The 17152-nt window shown below is 55.3% G+C and overlaps 1 protein-coding gene across 3 annotated transcripts in view; it reads left to right on the top strand.

Moving 5' to 3' along the window:
- Positions 1–17152, top strand: part of RBM19 (RNA binding motif protein 19) — a 133184-nt gene that overhangs the window by 89793 nt on the left and 26239 nt on the right. For all 3 annotated transcript variants that reach the window (XR_013992505.1, XM_081037301.1, XM_081037300.1), the window contains exon 23: positions 7657–7777. Coding sequence is in view for 2 of the 3 variants with exons in the window: in XM_081037301.1 (XP_080893427.1) it covers positions 7657–7777 (121 nt within the window). In the remaining variant the exon portion in view is untranslated. The remainder of the gene's footprint in view (positions 1–7656; positions 7778–17152) is intronic.

Here is a 17152-nt window from a genome sequence, read left to right as displayed (position 1 = left end):
ATTTGCCGCCACTGCTGTTGTTTTAAAAGGTCTATTTTCACATGGAATGTTATCCAATTAGCAGAGCAATGTGTTGGCTTAAATAAACACTTGGGGGGAGCCGGCAGTAGGGAGACGTGATGGTGGCTGGCGTTGGCAGGCAGAGCTGTTCTCACTGGTAAACAGCCGCAGCTTTAATGGTAGGGCCGCACCAATTCCTGTCGCCTCTCATTCCTCACTTCTGCACGCGGCCAGGAGGGGCAGAGGGCGCGATGTGGACACACGGCCCCGGGCCTATGCCAGTGCAGGTGCCGCTGGGTGGGAGTTTTGGACGGGCTCCTGTTGGGCCTCTCTGTACCCGTGGCCTCCACCTTGCAGGCTGCACTGAAACAAGACCTGCGGTGGAAACAGGTGACGAGGAGCGAGCCAGGCGAAGCTGCTGGAGGCAGTGCCCGGCCGTGGGCCGTGTTACATGCACAGTAAACAGTGATCGCCATCCAGTCACCAGCAGTGTGTGTGTAACACACACGTTTGCTTAACTGAGTGCAAGGAGGGAGGAGAGTGCCGTGCCCACAGGGTCCTGTGGGGATGCCGCCGGAGTCTGAAGGGGACATCGGCCATGGGAATGAGGAGTCCCTGGGGCGTGACATCCCTGGGCAGCCCATGTTATGGACAGGCAGCTGCGCAGTGGTTAGCGGTGTGGCCTGTGGAGTCAGCTGCTTCCTTCCAGCTGTGTGACCGCAGACAAAGGACTTCAGGTCCCCAGGCCCCAGGTCACTCATCCCCTCAAAGGGGAATAATGCCGCCCCTTGCCGCGATTGCGAAGCTCCAATGGAGTGGATGGCCTGGTGTGTGTAAAGGGCTTCACCTAGGCCGTGGCACCAGCACCAGGGTAGTGGCAGCCGACAGCTCCGGGCAGTCGTGGGTCGGACATGCTGCCGTTCGAAGCTGGGTCTTGGTTGTTCTCTGGCTCTCGAAATGTTAACTGGAAGCAAATTCAGGGCTTGGGGTTTTGTCCCCATGTCTCTGCTCTGGCTTGTGTGTTGATGTATGCACTCACACCCGTGTTTTCGTTGTTTTGCCTAGTTTCTGTCGTCAGAGCCCAGGGGTAAAAGAAAATGTATTTCTCTTTCGAGGCCAGGACGCAGGCTCAGCCAGCACGTTTATGGGCTGGGAACCAGGGATCAGGACAAGCCCCCCTCCTCGGATGAGCAGATACCCATCCTTTATCGCCACCTATCAGCAGTGCCGCGACGTACGTGGCTGCTGACAGTGTGCACTGCGGCCTGCCGGCCCCCGTGAGGTCAGAGTGGGAGGAGATGGGGTTCAGTTGGCCTCCTTTCGGGTTGACCAGGCAGTCAGTACCAGTCCCAAGGAAAGGGAACGTGCCCGCTTTGTGCCCCACTGTGGAGCCCAAGGCCATTAGCAGGCCACGCTGCCTCGTTGCTTTATCACTTCTGACCCTTGGCTACGTGGGACTGGCCTTGTTTCCCTGGTGACTCTTTGTTCTCTCCCAGAAGTCGGAGGTGCTGTGTCCCCCAGGTTAGGTGGTTGGCTCACAGTAGGTCCTCCGTGGATGTTGAGTTGAATTGGATTGAGCTGAGTAAATGAATGTATGGATAAGTAATGGAAATCTATTCATCTGAAAGATTTTAGACACAACCGCCTGGAAACGGGGCCCTGGGAATTTTTTTAGAAACACCCTCACTCAGCTCCCCGGTATCGTAACTCAGAATAGAGCAGGGTGTTGGAACGGAGTGTTGTGCAGAGAGCCCCACGTATTGCGGAGATCAGCTCCTCCCCTGTGGAGCCCAGGAGTAGCTGCGGGGTTTGCTGAGAACTTGCATGTAGGACTCTGGGAGCGTTGGGACAGGGACGAAAAGGATCTGTCCCTCAGAGCACAGGACGTCACCCAGGGGAAGACATGAAACATCCCGCAGTGGCAGACCCTCCTCCCGGGAGTCACAGGGCCCCGTTCTTCGTCCACCTCAGCAGAGAGAAGTTAGCCCCCAGCAGTCCCGGCCAAGCCTGCTGCTCCCGTTCCCTTTGCTCAGGCTCTTGGCCAGCTTAAGTCACACTTTCCCCAGGCAATGGGGGCACAGATGGCTTGGGACAGGTTGGCGGTGTCCGTGCTCAGGGAGAGTTGACGTCTGCCGGGAGAGGCAACCCTCCCACTCTGCAAGACACAGAGCAGAAGGGGCCAAGAGCGTGCCCTGGACTTCGAAATTTCAGACAGGAGGCCGTCCTCGGCTGTGCCCAGAGCCATGGCCCTTGGGACGGGAGTCCTGCCAAGGGTATCGAATGGGCTTTGTTGCCGGAAGGAAGAGGCCTGTCTCCAGGGAGAGCTGCGGAAAGGTCAGGCCCAGCGCTGTGCTGGCCGTCTCCCAGTACCTTCCCTGTTCTGGAAAGATGGCCGCCTGGCCTGGTCACAGTCTAGTTGCCCTCCCCACTCTGGCTTCGCGGATTTCCTTCCAGGGGAATGGGGGAAAGGCAGCTGAGGCTAGGGCTCACGGCGCCCGTAGCTGGTGGCTTAGGTCAGAGGAAATCAAAGAAGCATGATTCCGGGACAGCCGAGCCAAAGAACCAGACGTTGGGGGTATCTCTGGACTCCAGCTAGCTGCTCAGAGCCATCCTTGTCGCCTCAGATTGTGTGAGCAGGGCCAGGGCACAAGGCCTGCTGTCCAAAGTGGGAAGTCCATCTGCCCCGGGTCAAGGCAGAGACTTGGGGCAGCCATCTGCGTCAGGAAACAACCCCATCCGCAGATGGTTGAAATGACGAGAGATTTATGGAGGGGTAAATGGGGCTCGGGCACTCCCCAGGAATGGTGAAGCTCCCGGGACCAGTGATAGTGGGAGCCAAAGAGGTGCTTGGAGGGAAAGGTAAGAGCTCGCGCTGCCTTGGCAGGAGCTGTAGTCCCGGAGGGAGGGAGTGGGGGAAGGAATGTCCCCACCCCCATGACGCCCATCAGCTTACCCTAGATAGAACCCAGAAGGCCAGGGAGCCCCAGTGTTACAGTCTCCATGGGTGTCAGCTCTGAAAGCACAGAAAACCCGGGACTCGCAGGAGGAGCAGAAATAGGCAGCTAGCCCATCAGATGGTAACAGCAAGTGGCCCCAAATTTCTGGGAGTGGTCTCTTAAGCGGCACACTCCCCTTTGCCAAATCATTGCCCTCTTAGAGTCCCTTCTGGATCTCAGGTTTCTGCACTAACTCAACTGAATGATTTGGTGGTCTGTCTTGTGTTGGTTGCATAGGTGCCTGTTTCCATTCCACGAGGTCCCAAAGTCATGTGTGTGGGGAGCAGGGTCTTTTCTCCCTCTCTGTCTGTCAGACCCCAGACTGTGGTCCAAACCAAAAGGTAGAGTGTCTGCTCATATGGCCAGTCAGGATGAGACGTGCCCCTTTCCCTGCCATCTTCCTGGTCTGAATCACAGGGCGTGAATAAACCGTGGCAAGACATCTAAGCCAACCCTCCACCTGCAGCCAGGACCAGCCTAACTGTCCCTCCCAGTCTGGAGAGTATTTTCAAGACCCACAGTGAAGGACTTTGCTCTGCAAATATTCACTTTGCACGTTCTGTCCTCAGCATTGCTCTCAGGGTAGCGGGAAGAAAGGCTTTCTCTCCGATGTTCACCGTCAAGCGGGGGTAGGCCAGCACACAAGCCGGTGTTATGGGTGGGTGTGCAGGGCACAGGGAGGGTACCTGGCTGCAGCCTGGGTGAGGAGAGCAGGACTGCCCTGGGCCGCCAGCAAGTCAGCCATGATGGAGGGAGCCTTTCCGAGACTAGGGTGGAAATTGGAAGACCTAGAGACAGGAAGTACGTGTAGAGGCTGAAAGGAAAAGTAAGAAGGAAGTTGACCTGCCTCTAAACCTTGGCCAGTGCCTCAGCTTTCCCGCGAATGAAATGGGAGAATAATGTCTGTCCTCAAGGGTAGGTTGAGATCATGGGCTTCGAGCTCTGTGGAGCCCAGGAAATCCATAACCCACTCGAAGAAGGCTCTTGGACTACACACAGGCACACACAGGGGATACACACAGGCAGCAGCAACGGGATTTGGAGAGCCGCAAAGGGCCAGGAATACCTGACTTTCCACTTTCTCCGTCGAGACACCCAGCACTGCGCTGGGTGCAGGCCTGGGCTGTCCCTCTGCTGTGCCCAGAAGCTTCCATGCACCACACTCTTCCCTTGAACCAGCCCGAAATCCCCTGAGACCTGGGGCGGTGTCTTCTCATACACTCCCCTGCCTCCTCTCGGGTGCCTCAAATATAACACACTCTCATTAGACGCTTTTAATGAAAGGCAATTACTCTGGATTACCCAAGGCCAATTTTAGCCCCGAATCACCGTCCTCGCTGCCTGCGACAGTTTGAGGCCACCACATCCCCACCACCGAGGCAGCGGGTGCTTGGGAACGCAACCTGGTTTCATATTAACCTGAGGGGACGAGAACTAGGAAGGCTCATTCTGCTATTTCGGGAGAACCACATATTGTGCTCAAACTTCAAATAACCTTCCCTTGTTCCTACTCTTCGGGGTGAGGATGAGAAGCCGAGGGCATAGTAACAGCAGCCAGCATTTAGTGAGACTTGGGATGTACTGGGCAGAGTAGCAAGTGTTAGTTTATCGAATCCTCCCGTCCATTCTTTGCCTATGGTGCCTCTCTGTTTTACACATGAGGAAATTGAGGCTCAGGGAGGTTGAGCAGCTTGCTCCAGATCACACAGCTTGTAAGTGGTGGGGCAGGAATTTGAACCAAAGTAGCTAAGGTCCAGGGCCCCCAATCCTAACTGATGTGCCGCCTCTCCTCTTGGAGTGAAAAGCCCTTACAAAGAGGAGACAAGAATTTGCAAGAGGTGACATTAGAGGGAGGCCAAGAGGGAATTCTCAGCAACTCCTAGAATGAATGGAAACCTCTGCAGGCTTTGTGTGACACAGGAAACACAGGGTTGATGGCTAGAGTCAGAGAGGCTGCGTTTGGGGCATGTCGCTGGGCGCACCTCCCGGGCTGTTATTTCATTCTTCTGAGTTCGGGCTTAGCTGCCACCAGATGCAGCATCTTGGCTGCCCCCATCCAAGTGTGTCCCCAGGACTGCAGCTCCTCAGGGACCCTGGCACCAGGATGGAATACCCACCACGCCAGATTCCCGACCAATTTCTCTCCGCCATCTTAAAGCCCCAGCTCCCCCTATATCAGGCTGTTTCTCTGCCTCGCCAGCTGAGAACGCGTGTGTTTTAAAGCTGTGAATGGCCCATTTCGGCTCAGAGTCCAGATGCACTTTTATATCCGTGTGGAAAAAAATGCAGAGGCTCTGCTGGCAGTCAGAAAGAGTTTTTTAAATTAAAGTTAAAAAAAAAAAAAAGAAAAGGAAAGAAAAAGTTTCCTGCACCTGGCCCTTCTCGGGAAAGCACAGAGGAGAACAAAGCATTTCTTGAATCTGGCCCCATGTCTGGTTTTAAAAAGATGCGTATCCCACCCACCTCCCACCCGGTTATTAAATAGCTACAATGTGTCACCATCAGGGCTTGTTGTGTGTAAATCCCACAATTAGCCCCATTTTACAGATGAGGAAAGCAAGGCTCAGCAAGGGACAGTTGGCTTACCCAAGGTCACTATGTTATTTTCCTAAGCTGCTCTAACAAAGTACCACAGGCCAGGTGGCTTAAAACAAGAGAAATATATCATCTCACAGTTCTGGAGGCCAGAAATCAAAGTGAGGGTGTCAGCAGTGTTGGTTCTTCCTGAGGGAGAGTCTGTTCCATGCCCTTCTTCCAGCTTCTGGTGATAGCCGGCACTCCATGGCTTGTGCAGGAATCACTCCAGTCTCTGCCTCCGTCGTTCCCATGGCATCCCCCCTGTGTCTCTGTGTCTTTACATGGCCTTCTCTTAGAAGGACATCAGTCTGGATTGGGGTCCCATCCTGTTCCCATGTGTCCGCGTCTGAATGTAACTTTCTGCAAAGACCCTATTTCCAAATAAGCTCACATCCGGAGGTACCAGGGGTAAGGACTGCCATACATCTTCTTTTGCAGAACGCAGTCCAACCCCTGGCAGTCACAGTGCAGTTGAGGGCCCGAGCTGGGTTGGTTCCAGTCCAGAACCCTCCTAGTTATATGCTGCCTGCTGCGGCTGGCTGCCACTGCCACCAAAGGGCTCCTGTCCAGTGGCCATCTCCACCAAGCACTCCCTGGCTGGTCCAGGGAGCCACTGGCGCCAGTTTCCCTATACCTTGCCCCCACTTTACTAGACCCTCCTCGGCTACCTAGAAGCATCAGAGAAGCAAGAGGGACAAACCCCACAGCGCTCCTTCTGTACCGGTGGTGCTCTCTGCAACCCAGAAGCAGAGGAAGAGATTCCCTTTAGCTGCAGTTGCTCTGTGGTGCCGACGTGTGCCTGGAGTGCCCAACCCATCGCTTACTTGAGGTCCCTCTGCAGAAAGAGAAGCTGCAGATGTGACGAGTCTGCAGTAACAACACAACAACAAGAACGAGCATTTATTGAGCGCCGACGATGTGCACCCACCCTATTCTAGGCACTTCCTATGTTAACTATTTTTCATCTTCCCTGGAGCCCTTAGACGGGAATACCATTAACATTCCTATTTTATAGGTGAGGAAACCGAGGCTGGGGAGATGCATTTAACTTGCCCAAGGTCTTGAAGCCAGGACGTGCAGGGCACAAGCAGGGTGGCTCCAGAGTCTAGGCTCTTGGCCACGAAGCCCTGTGGCCCCTGTGTACCACGGGAGTGTTGCCAGAAGAGCCCCTGCCTGATGCCATTCAGCTTGAGACTTAGCAGTGTTTAAGGGGGAACTCACCAGCAGTGTATGATTCCTCTTCTATGAAATGCCCAGAATAGGTAAATCCACAGAGACAGGAAGGAGATTAGTGCCCACGGGGGTTAAGGGGGCAATGGGAGTGACTGCTAATGGAAACGATAGTTTCTTTTGGGGGTGATGACAATGAAAATGTTCTAATATTCATTGTGGTGATATTTGTGCAACTCTGAAATGTAGTAAGGACCAGGGAATGGTCCATTCAAATGGGTGACTTGAATGGCATGCGAATTACATATCTCAATAAAGCTGTTAGGAAACAAAAGCCAAAAAGGGGGATATGGGCGGATTGTGGTGGTCGGGAAGACCAAAAAAGGATCGGGAAAGCAGAGCAAGGGGTGGGACCCAGGCATGGCTAGGAGCCTGCAGCCAGGAGGAGACTCAGCCTAGGGCGGCAGAGAGAGCTGGGGCACAGACTCGCCAGGGCCCACGAAGGACAGAGCCGCCAGGTGAAAATGAGGGGCCCACGTGGTTGTCATCGAGGCCACACGGGCCTCGGCTTTCTCATGTGGTGCTGCCCCTGACAGCCGGGTGGGAGGCGAGCCAGCTAATGAGGTCGCCCTCCCCAGACAGGCTCTAACATGGGAAAGAATACGCCGCCTGGCCCAGGCCCAGAGGGCGCGTGTATACGGACTGCACCATGGCTTGCAGCTCCGTCCCTGGGAATGTAACCCACTAATTAGATGGATGTGCCCAGCAGCTCGCACACCCTCGCCGGAGAGCAGGTGTCACGAGGGCCAGAAGCTGCCCTTTGAGGCTGCGATTCCGGCAGGCAAGAGGGCAGGATGGAGTGTCTGAGGTTAGGACTCAGCTAATGTTGTATTTCTTGTCCCTGCTCCCCCAGAGAGCCTTCAACGCCCTGTGTCACAGCACCCACTTGTACGGCCGGAGGCTGGTCCTGGAGTGGGCCGACTCTGAGGTGACCCTACAGGCCCTGCGGCGGAAGACGGCCGAGCACTTCCACGGTAAGACTGGTGGGGATGCCGAGAGAACGGCCCTAGACTGGACGAGTCCCAGGGGCCAGGGAGCCCTAGGCTTCCTAGTTGTGCCCTTTCGGCTTCTGGTCGGGTCTGGTCATTGGGAGGCTTGGCAGGAAATAGGGGAGACGAGGAGAGTGGGTCAGGGTGTTGACCCGCCCCGCCTCCCTCCCTGCTGCGTTGCTGCAGGCTGGCTGACACTGCCACCACACTGCTCTGTCCGGAGGTCCTCTCCCCTCAACGCTCTGGCCGGCTTCCGCTGGCCGGCCTAGGAAGTCACCGGCACCAATTTCCTTATACCCTGCCCTCCCTTTACTAGACCTTCCTTGACTGCCTGATTTAAGGACCATCCACTTCCTGCCAGGACCTACCTGCACCTCTTACACATCTTGGTGGTGTCACGTGTCCTCGCTGATTATTCAGTCCATCCCCAGAGAGTACTTAGTGAGCACTCACTCTGCCCTTGGGCTGAGGGTGACCCAGCGGGGCCCTGGGTCCCGGTGGATGAGGCCGGCACATTGTTTGAGCCGAGGTCCAGAAAGGCTTCCCTGCAGAGGTGGCATGGGTGCCCATGAAAGGGCTACCTGAGCAGAGGGACCCCAAGGTTGGTGCGAGGGTGGCACATGGAGAAGGGGCCAGGGGCCAATGAAGTCAAAGAGGGCTGTGGCTGGCTGTGAAGGGCCTGATGTCCCACCTGCGGCGTCATCCTCCATGCTCTGCTGCTTTCCTCTCCTTAGGAAGTCCTGTGGGACAACTAGCGGCTCCACTGCACTGAGGTGCTTTCCCAGAAAGGCCATGTACCTCCAAGCGCCTGCCACTGCTCCCCTTATCCGTCCCGGTCCCCAGCCCCATCTGGCAGCTGGAGACCAGTGGTGTCACCTGGGGTCAGTCTGCAAAGCCTGCCCCTCCTGCGTTTGCCTGTGTAGAGATGGAACCTGGAACCAGGATGTGATGGTTTCCTGTCCCAGCCAGTGACACTCGGCCTCCCAGATCAGACAGCAATTGAGGGGCAAGTTGTGGGGGAGGTTACCCTTACAGAGCTGATAGTTTTCCAGTTGGGTCTCGGTGGTCTTGCTCGAGGCAGCAAGCAGGCCTCCTAAGCAGTTTCTCAGTGACACAGACTGCATCTGGTGTGCCAAGAACACCTCCTCCAGGGAGCCTTCCCTTTCCCCACCCCCTCCTCAGGTATCAGTCATTGCTCCATCCTCTGCTTCGCCACCTAAACTTCCTTGCCGTGTCACCATTTATTTCTCTGGGGTTCCTATCATCGCTGGAGCCGTGCCTGCCCCAGAGTGGGGACTGCTTTGTGCTGACCAGTTCATCTCTGGGCCCCCAGGCCTGGTGCGGGTTGGGCTGTCGTCAGGCCAGGGCTGGGGAACGTATGAGCAGAAGTGAATGAGAAACCAGACAAATCAGTACTAAATACACAGTCGCTGGCTCACAACTCAGTAAGTCCCCAAATCCTGCCGTGCAGAAAGAGGACCTGTCATTATTGACAGCTATTGACAGGCCCAAATGCACCCGTCGGCAAATGTTTGTGTAAGGGACTCTCCCGGTCCCCCCCCCACCCCCCCACCCCCCAGGCCAGCAGGCTCAGCGCTTCCCCTGGCATCGGAGAAAAGTCCCCTTCAATAAATTGAGTTCCACAGACAGCATTATTGCCTCACCCCGGCCAGAAGCTTCTCTGTGGGATTGACGGTCTCCACAGCTACAGATCAGCTGCAGGCTGGGGCCCAGACAGGGCAGATGCAATAATAATAGTAATAAAGACAACAGTTTATTTGTATGCATCTTCCCGTGAATTTCCCACCAGCCCTGTGAGATGGGCACGATTAGCCCCCTTTTATGGATGAGACAACTGAGACCGACCAAGCGTTGAAGTGACTCGTGACAACTGCTGTTTATGAGGGACTTACTCTGTGCCAGGGGCCCCCCCCATTGTGTGACACGCACTGTCATTTATCCTCACGGCCACCCTAGCAGCTGTAGGTACTGCTGTCTCCATTTTATAGACAGAGAAACTGAGTCTCAGCCTTGTGCCCAAGGTCACTCAGCTAGAAAGTGGCAGAGCTGAGATTTGCACTCCAGACCAACTCTACAGCCCCCCACACCCTGCATTACACCAGCAAATGCCATTTTCAAAGGGTCTTGGGCCTGCATTAGATCCAGGGTGTGTATCTACTGCACGGCTCTCTTCATCTGACTCATCTAGACCCTGAATCTAGAACCTCCCGGGTTCCTTCCAAAAGTGGAGGGAATGAATAATAAATCATGATGGCAAACGTCGTACAGCCCTTGAGAGTTGACACAGCATGTCCTCGTAGGAGCCCTGTGGTATGTTACATTGTCCCCATTTACAGATGAGAAAACTGAGGTGCAGAGGTGGGGTAAGCGCCTGAGGCCAGGGCTGAGTGTCCAAGCCGTGTGCTTGGACTCCCCGTGAGTTGCTCTGGAGGGAGTTTTGCCCTCCCACATCCTAGAAGAGGCCACCATCTCTGAGCTAACCAAGCATGCAGAAGGTGAGCACCGTGAGACCTTTGGAGGGTCCTAGCGGGGAACGGAATTCACCCTGCTAGTTGACAGGAAAAGCCTATAATGCAGGGGCTGCTTACAGAGGTGGGGGCGGCGTCCAGAGGTCGGCAGTAGTGAGGAGCTGGTACCATTCCCCACCAGAGTCTGAAGGGCAGGGGGAAGAAGTGAAGGCCCTGTGTCGGTCCGTTGAGAGCAGGAGCCTAGGGGATGGCCGCCCTGTCCCCTAGTCTGGAGTATCATAGCCACTGCCAGAGCACTACACAAAGGCAGGGAGGGAGCCAGGGAAGAAGTGCCTGCAGCGTCCTCTCTTCCACCCTCTGCATCTATAAGCCAGCGCGCCCCCGCTCCCCCAGTGACGCCTTCCAGGGGGACAGAGCAGGGCAGAGGAGAATATCCAGCCTGTAGGGTGCACCACAAACATCAGAGCATATGGCGGGGGTGGGGCCGGGCTATCTGGGGAGCAGGAGCAACAGGGCCTGTTGGAGAGGATGACAAGCCCGGCCAAGTGTCAGCCTCCAAGCTCGGCTCACCTGGGGCATGAAATGAAGAGGGGCAAAAGGTGGCCTGAGCATTTGGGGGCCAAAGCGCCTGCAATTCATTACCAATCGTGTTTTTACAGCACTCTTTTCCAAGAAATACAGGAAAGACAGTCCTTGGAAAACCAAAGAACGCTGTATCCAGAAAACAGCAAGATAGGGGACAGGGATTTTGAACCCAGAATCCGCGGAATCTTGTCTTCATGTGTCCTAATCCAGGGCTGGCCTCAGAGGGGTTGTGAACACCCAGCAATGCTGTTCTCCTGTGTGTGTGCTTGTGTGAGAGAGAGAGGGTGTGTGTTTACCTCTCTGGCAAGAGGATCTGTTGTTGTCGTCAGATTTTCTATGAGGTCCTGGTCCCCAAAAAGTTAGCTTCAGGAGAAAGAGCGTTGACTTTGAAATCAGCAAGACCTGGATTCTGTTGCCTCCCGGCTGCGTGTCCCAGGACACGTTGTGGTGCCCGCTGGGCTTCCGTTTCCCATTTTACACATGAGTATAACAAAGGAGCCAGTGCGTAGACTTGTGGAGAACATGATCAAGGGAATAACAAAGGCGCATGAGATGCCGGTGTTTTTGGTGTTTTTTTTTTTAATCCACACAACATACCTAGGAGATAGCTACCATGAATCTTCCCATTTTACAGATGAAGGTACTGAGCTGAAGTAACTTACCCAGGGTCACACTGGTAGGCAGTGCGGAAAGCAGTCTGGCCACAGTGCCCCACACTCGGGGACTATTCCACCCGTCTTTTTCCCAGCTAAACATGACATTGGGGGGAGCAGTGGGGGACAGGTGCGCGGGAAATGTCCGCCCCTCTCACCCACCCACCCCATTGTCTGTTTGATCACTTCGTGCGACAGGAAGTGTCCATGGCAGGGCTGCTGGTCTCCTGTCCTTCTGGCCAGACCCTTTCCCCCTGCTCTGCCCCTTCCCTGTGGCGAAAAATACCCAGCTCATTTGTGTTGAAACCCGCATTGTTCCGAGTTTCCAGGGCCCTGGCAGACTCGGAGGGCAGGTGGGCTTCGTGCCCAGTTTCCTCCCCCGGCCCTGAGCTCTGCCAGGAAGGCACTCAGATCTCAGGTGGAGGCCGGGAGCCCCATTTGCCCAGCCTGAGCACCAAGGCCACGACAAAGGGCTCCCTGTGGAATGTGGGCCTCGGAATGAAAGGCAGGCATCTTAACCATTCACAGAGCCCTGCAGGAAGCTTGCTGGTGACACCCCGTGGCCTCTGATCTGCCCTAGGGGACAGTGGGAGGTGACCGAGGTAGATAGAATAGAGCTTTGGCCCCAGCCAAAGCCCTCATTGTGGCCTGTGTAATCAGTGTAGTTACCCAGAGTTCCCCCCTACCCCTGGGACTCAGCTTCTTCAGCAGACCAGCCCCTACGCTGGGGGAGACTGGAGACGACATGCTGGTGGGCCAGGGCTGCCCAGCCCCCGTGACCAGCCTCCTCTCCTCCTGCACGTCCCTGGCGAGCCTAGGGCAAGGTGGACAGCTCCATGTGCAGTCTGGGCTGGTAACACTGTTAGTGTTAGTGCTGTAACAACCTTCATCCATCAAGCCTTACTCTGTGCCGGCTCCTGCGTGTGGGCTTTCACAGGTATTAATCCTGCAGAATCCCAGGAGGTAAGCACTGAGGCACAGAGAGGGCAGATAACTTGCCCGAGGGCACCCAGCCACTAGTGGCCGAAGCAGGAGTCACAGCTGGGCCTTTAGCGTCCTGCTGGATCAGGGCATTGTTATCAGCAGATGTGCACCGATGCCCCTCACATTTTACCCCCATGAATCAGGCACGTCACTCGGCCTCAGCTTTGACATCTGTACAATGGGACCAGGGTATGTAGCTCATCAGGGGAATTGTGGCCCTCAAGGAGGTGATGCTGATAAAGCTCCTGGGGCACAGTGAGTATGCAACAGATCCTGTTCGTCCTCTCATTCAAGGCATTCCTTCTTCTTCCTCTGGGTGCCTAAGAATACTCCCCATTTTCCGTGCATGCTGGTCAAGCCAGGCTAAGGGAGGCTGCTCTCTGGACAGGAATGAGACATAAAGAGAGCCATGGTTTTGCTAAGCCTGAAGAGTAACGTGTGCGTGTGCGTGTGCGTGTGTGTGTGTGAGAAAGAGAGAGAGAGGAGAGAGAGAGAGGAGAGAGAATGAACATGAATGCACCTAGCGCGGGGGCAGTACTCAGGGTGGCGTGTTTGCAGCTGACTCTAGTTGTCACCTAGAGTGCACAGCCCTGTGTCTGGCACATGGTGGCCCTCACGGCGGCACAAGGAGGAGCATCCGTAGTGTCCTGCCTTCCGACACAGCTGTGGGAACTCACTGTGCTGGGCGCTCGGTCTACTGCTTGCTGCTTATCTGGAGTCCCTTACTGGCAAACAGAAGCAGCTAGTTTTAAACCTCCCAGCAGCCCCCCAGGTGGAAGCCTTCATGTTATCCATTGTCCCTGGATAACGGCAGGGCATTATATTTTTCCCTGACAAGTTGATGCTTACGAAATGCCCATGAAATGAAATAACCGAGAGCAGGTCTTTGAAAGTCATTTGAGAAGTTGCCCTGACTAGGCAGAGTACCTTGACACCAGACGGGTGCTTTTGGAAAGGGACTAGAATAGCCAGGCGGCCATTGGGCACAGAACCACGCTCCCCTCTCCCCAGCCTGCCCCACCCCCCTTCACGGCACCTCCCCTGGCAGCTGAAGTGCAGTTCTTCTTCCGAGCCTTGCATGTGGGAGGGTGAACAGAGAGAGCAAGGAGGGAAGAAAGAGGAAAGTCGGCCACTGGCTGTGTCCTTTTCTTCCCGAGCCTGTTACAAACCAGCAGGGTCGCGGCATCGAGCTTTCAGGGCCTGGCAGGCCGCGGTGCCTGCGAGCGCGCCGAGAGAGTATAATGGCACGGAAGCAATCCGCCCGCAGAACCCTCTGTTTTCAAGTGCGCACAGCTAGGGAGGCCCAGGCAAACAGGCTTTTATTTGGCCGGGGGCACGGCTCTGCTTCCAGGCGTTGTCTTATTCCAGCTGGGAGAGCTGATGGGCTGTGGTTAGCGCCTGCACCTTTCACCTCCAGAGCTGGGAGCGCAGACATGACCGGCATGGCAAGTGGCTGGCAGTGGCGCCGTCCCCCACCCGCCTGCCCGAGCCTGGCCGGGCCGGGCCGGGCCCGGGTGGGACATCTCTCTGCGGGCACAGATGGGTGCCTGTCCCATTGTTGGTCGCTGGCCTCTAGCACACAGCTGCCCTCCTGGCCAGGCAGGGAGGGAGCCTGACTGCTGGAGGCCTGGTCCTGTTAGCCCGACCCCTAAGTTCTCTGTGCCTTTAGCGTGCGGCCAGTGGCAGGGATTCGGCTAGTCCCCAGCGCCCCTTTTCCTCTCAATTCCCCCATCACAGCCCTCGCCTCATCTTCCTGCTGCTTTGTGTTCACAGGTGCAATTGTCTGGTAGCACTTGTCCCCCCAGGCTTTACCCTCCAGGGGATAAGGCCCTGGCCCTGCGTGTAGCACGAAGTGGGTGCTCACCACCTATTAGTGGGGTGAACAGCCAAACGGAACAAAAAGGAGCCTACTTTGCAGAACGGCCCACTCTAATTGGGGCTCGGTGTACTGGGCACGGTGGAAGTGTCACTTCCTCTTCACTGTCCCCCACAGGCGAGCAACCAGGGCTCGGAAAAGCTGCACAATGTGCTCAGACCCCACGGTTAGTTAGGCATGCAGCCAGCGCGGGAGCCCTGTTGGGCAGCAGCCTAACCTTGAGCCTGGGAACACCACCAGCCTGAAAAGAGGCAATCGTGTGACTTCTTATTAAAGATCAAGTCAGGTGAAAGAGAAAGAAAGAGAGGGAGAAAGCTTTATTGGGGACCTGCCATGTGGAGGGGGCGATGCCAAATGGTTTCCTGTGCTCGTTCTCATTCCCTGGAGACAGGTGCTGTTCCCATTTTTCTGAGGTGTACACTGAGACCCGAGAGGTCTCGTGATTTGCATGAGGGTGCACGGCTCTGCACGCCACAGAACTGATAACCTATTTCACCACTCCCTGGATCCCCAGTAGTTCCTGCATCCCACACGGTCCCCCTTTTTTAGATCTGGGCTCCCAACCCAGGCAGGGCTATGGTTGCGACTTAGACCCAGCCAAACACAGCCCGCAGCCTGTTTGTGTACGGAAAAGTTCTTTTGGCACATGGCCATGGCCATGTACACACGCAGTGTCTGGCTGTGTGCTCACACTGCAAAGGCCGAGCTGAGTAGCTGTGACAGAGACCCTGTGGGCCATAAAGCCTAAAATATTTACTGTCTCACCCTTTACAGAAAAAGTTTACAGCCCTTAGGCCTTGTGAAATGGCTGTTTTATTTTATCCAAAAGCTGCGGGTGGCTGACTCCTCCCACCCACACCATGACCTCCGTTTTCCCTGGGAGCATACAATTCTAGAGGCCTCATAGCCGCACCTTTACCCCCCACCCCCACCCCAACACCCCCCACTGTAGTCCTCTGCTTAAGAACCCCAGTTTTCCCTGGGGAGGAGTCCCCGTTGCTTGGCTTTCTCCCTCCGTTTTCATTCATTCACTCACCCAATTCTTCACTATCACCTAATTAGCAAGCCTCATTCAGAACTGGGGACAAAGCAGTGAACAAGGAGCTGATACTTGAGTGGGGGAGACAGATGATAAAAAAGAACAAGTAAATAGCAATGAAGTTCTGACGACAGCAGGCCCTGGGAAGGAAATTAGGAAGGATAACATACTATAGTCCTCAGGGATGGGGAAGGGGAGAAGAGATTTCAAATACAGTGGTTGGAAAAAAGTCTTTCTGAGGAGTCAGTATTTTCGTGTGAAGCAAAGGAGCCAGCCAGCCAAAGATCTGGGTGGAAAACATTCCAGGTAGGCAGGGGTTACCGCAGGTGCAAAGGCCCTGGGGCAGAAGCATGGTCCCAGCAGGCCATTGTGACTAAAGAACAAGTCTAGGGTGGGGAAGGCTGGAGAGGTGTGTCAGAGAACCGGATTTTTATTCAAGATACAGCGAAAAGTCCCTTGAAGATTTAAAGAGGGGAGTGCCATGCCTGATTGACACTGACAGACTCATTTACACTGCTGTGTAGGGCGTGCAATGTGATGGGGGGCAAGAATGGAGCTACGGGGTCCCACTGTAGTCATCCCAGTGAGCGAGGGTGGTGGCCCGGGTGGAGACAGAGACCAGGGTGTAGGAAGAAGCAGGTGGACTGAGCATTGTGGTAACGTTGGAGCTGGCCACACTTGCATCTGGAAGGCAAGAGGGAAACTGAGGCCTGTGCAGAGACCTTTGCCACTCAGAGGATGGTGGTGCCAGGTGATGCTAAAGCCCAGGAAGCTGGGAAGAGCGGTTGGGGACAGTGCGGGGGGCAGATCTGGGCACACTGGGTTTGAGACCCCTATTAGGACTCCCCGTGAGATGTCAAGCAGATAGATCTATGAGTTCGGAGCTCAGGGGCGACGTCTGGGCTGAGATATAAATTTGGAAGTCATCAGCATACAGATGATATTTAAAGCCTGCAACAGTTCACCCCCACCCCCACCCCCCATAATGTCATCATTCATAGGATGGCACGTTTTCACAAGATCGGGGACCAGGAGAGCCCATTATCCCCATGCCAGCCCTTGCAAATACGCCTCCGTGATCCTGGCATGAAAACATAACCATGGGGCTTTAAAAATCACAGTCAGGAAAAGTTCAAGCAAGTATGTGTGAAGCCACAGAATTTATTATTCAAAATACCCCTTGGCCTTGGGTCTTTCCAGCTCCCTGGAGGCACATGGGTCCCGTAAGCTCCCCTTGCCTCGTTTTTATTCCTCCATTTGGTGCCTCTGCTGCCCTCCTTCTGGCTCTGCCGTGGCTGAGAAGAAAAATCAAGAAGTAGGGACTGTTTTGGTCAAGGCGGCTCCTAGGTGGCAGCTGCTAGCAAGGGTCCAAATGGCTGGCTGTGGGGAAGGAGCTGAATGTTTCTCCCTGCAGAGGTGCTGGGGGGCTGGAGCAGGTGTCTTCTGGGTCACCCCTCCTTCCGCCCCCCACGCCCCGAGCCTCTTTGAGTGGTGTTTTGGAAATATTTCCAAGCGCTTCAGCAATATCCTGCACACTCTCTTCTCTTTCCCCCGGGAGCGGCTGTCCGTGCGGGAAGGTACTTGCTCCCAATCCAGCTAAATTGTTATTGACTTGTGTTCTCTGCGTTCCGCAAACATTTCACTCAGCCATCGCCAGCAAGGCCAGGATTCCCTGCTAGGGCTAACGGGGAAACCAGCTGTGCGGGCCATTTCTCCTGCTCTTCCTCATCCATC

This window comes from Rhinolophus hipposideros (assembly GCF_964194185.1).
Source record: "Rhinolophus hipposideros genome assembly, chromosome: 24".
NCBI lineage: Eukaryota > Metazoa > Chordata > Mammalia > Chiroptera > Rhinolophidae > Rhinolophus > Rhinolophus hipposideros.
The sequence above is the reverse complement of the archived record's forward strand: the minus strand, read 5'-3'. Positions and strand labels throughout refer to the sequence as shown.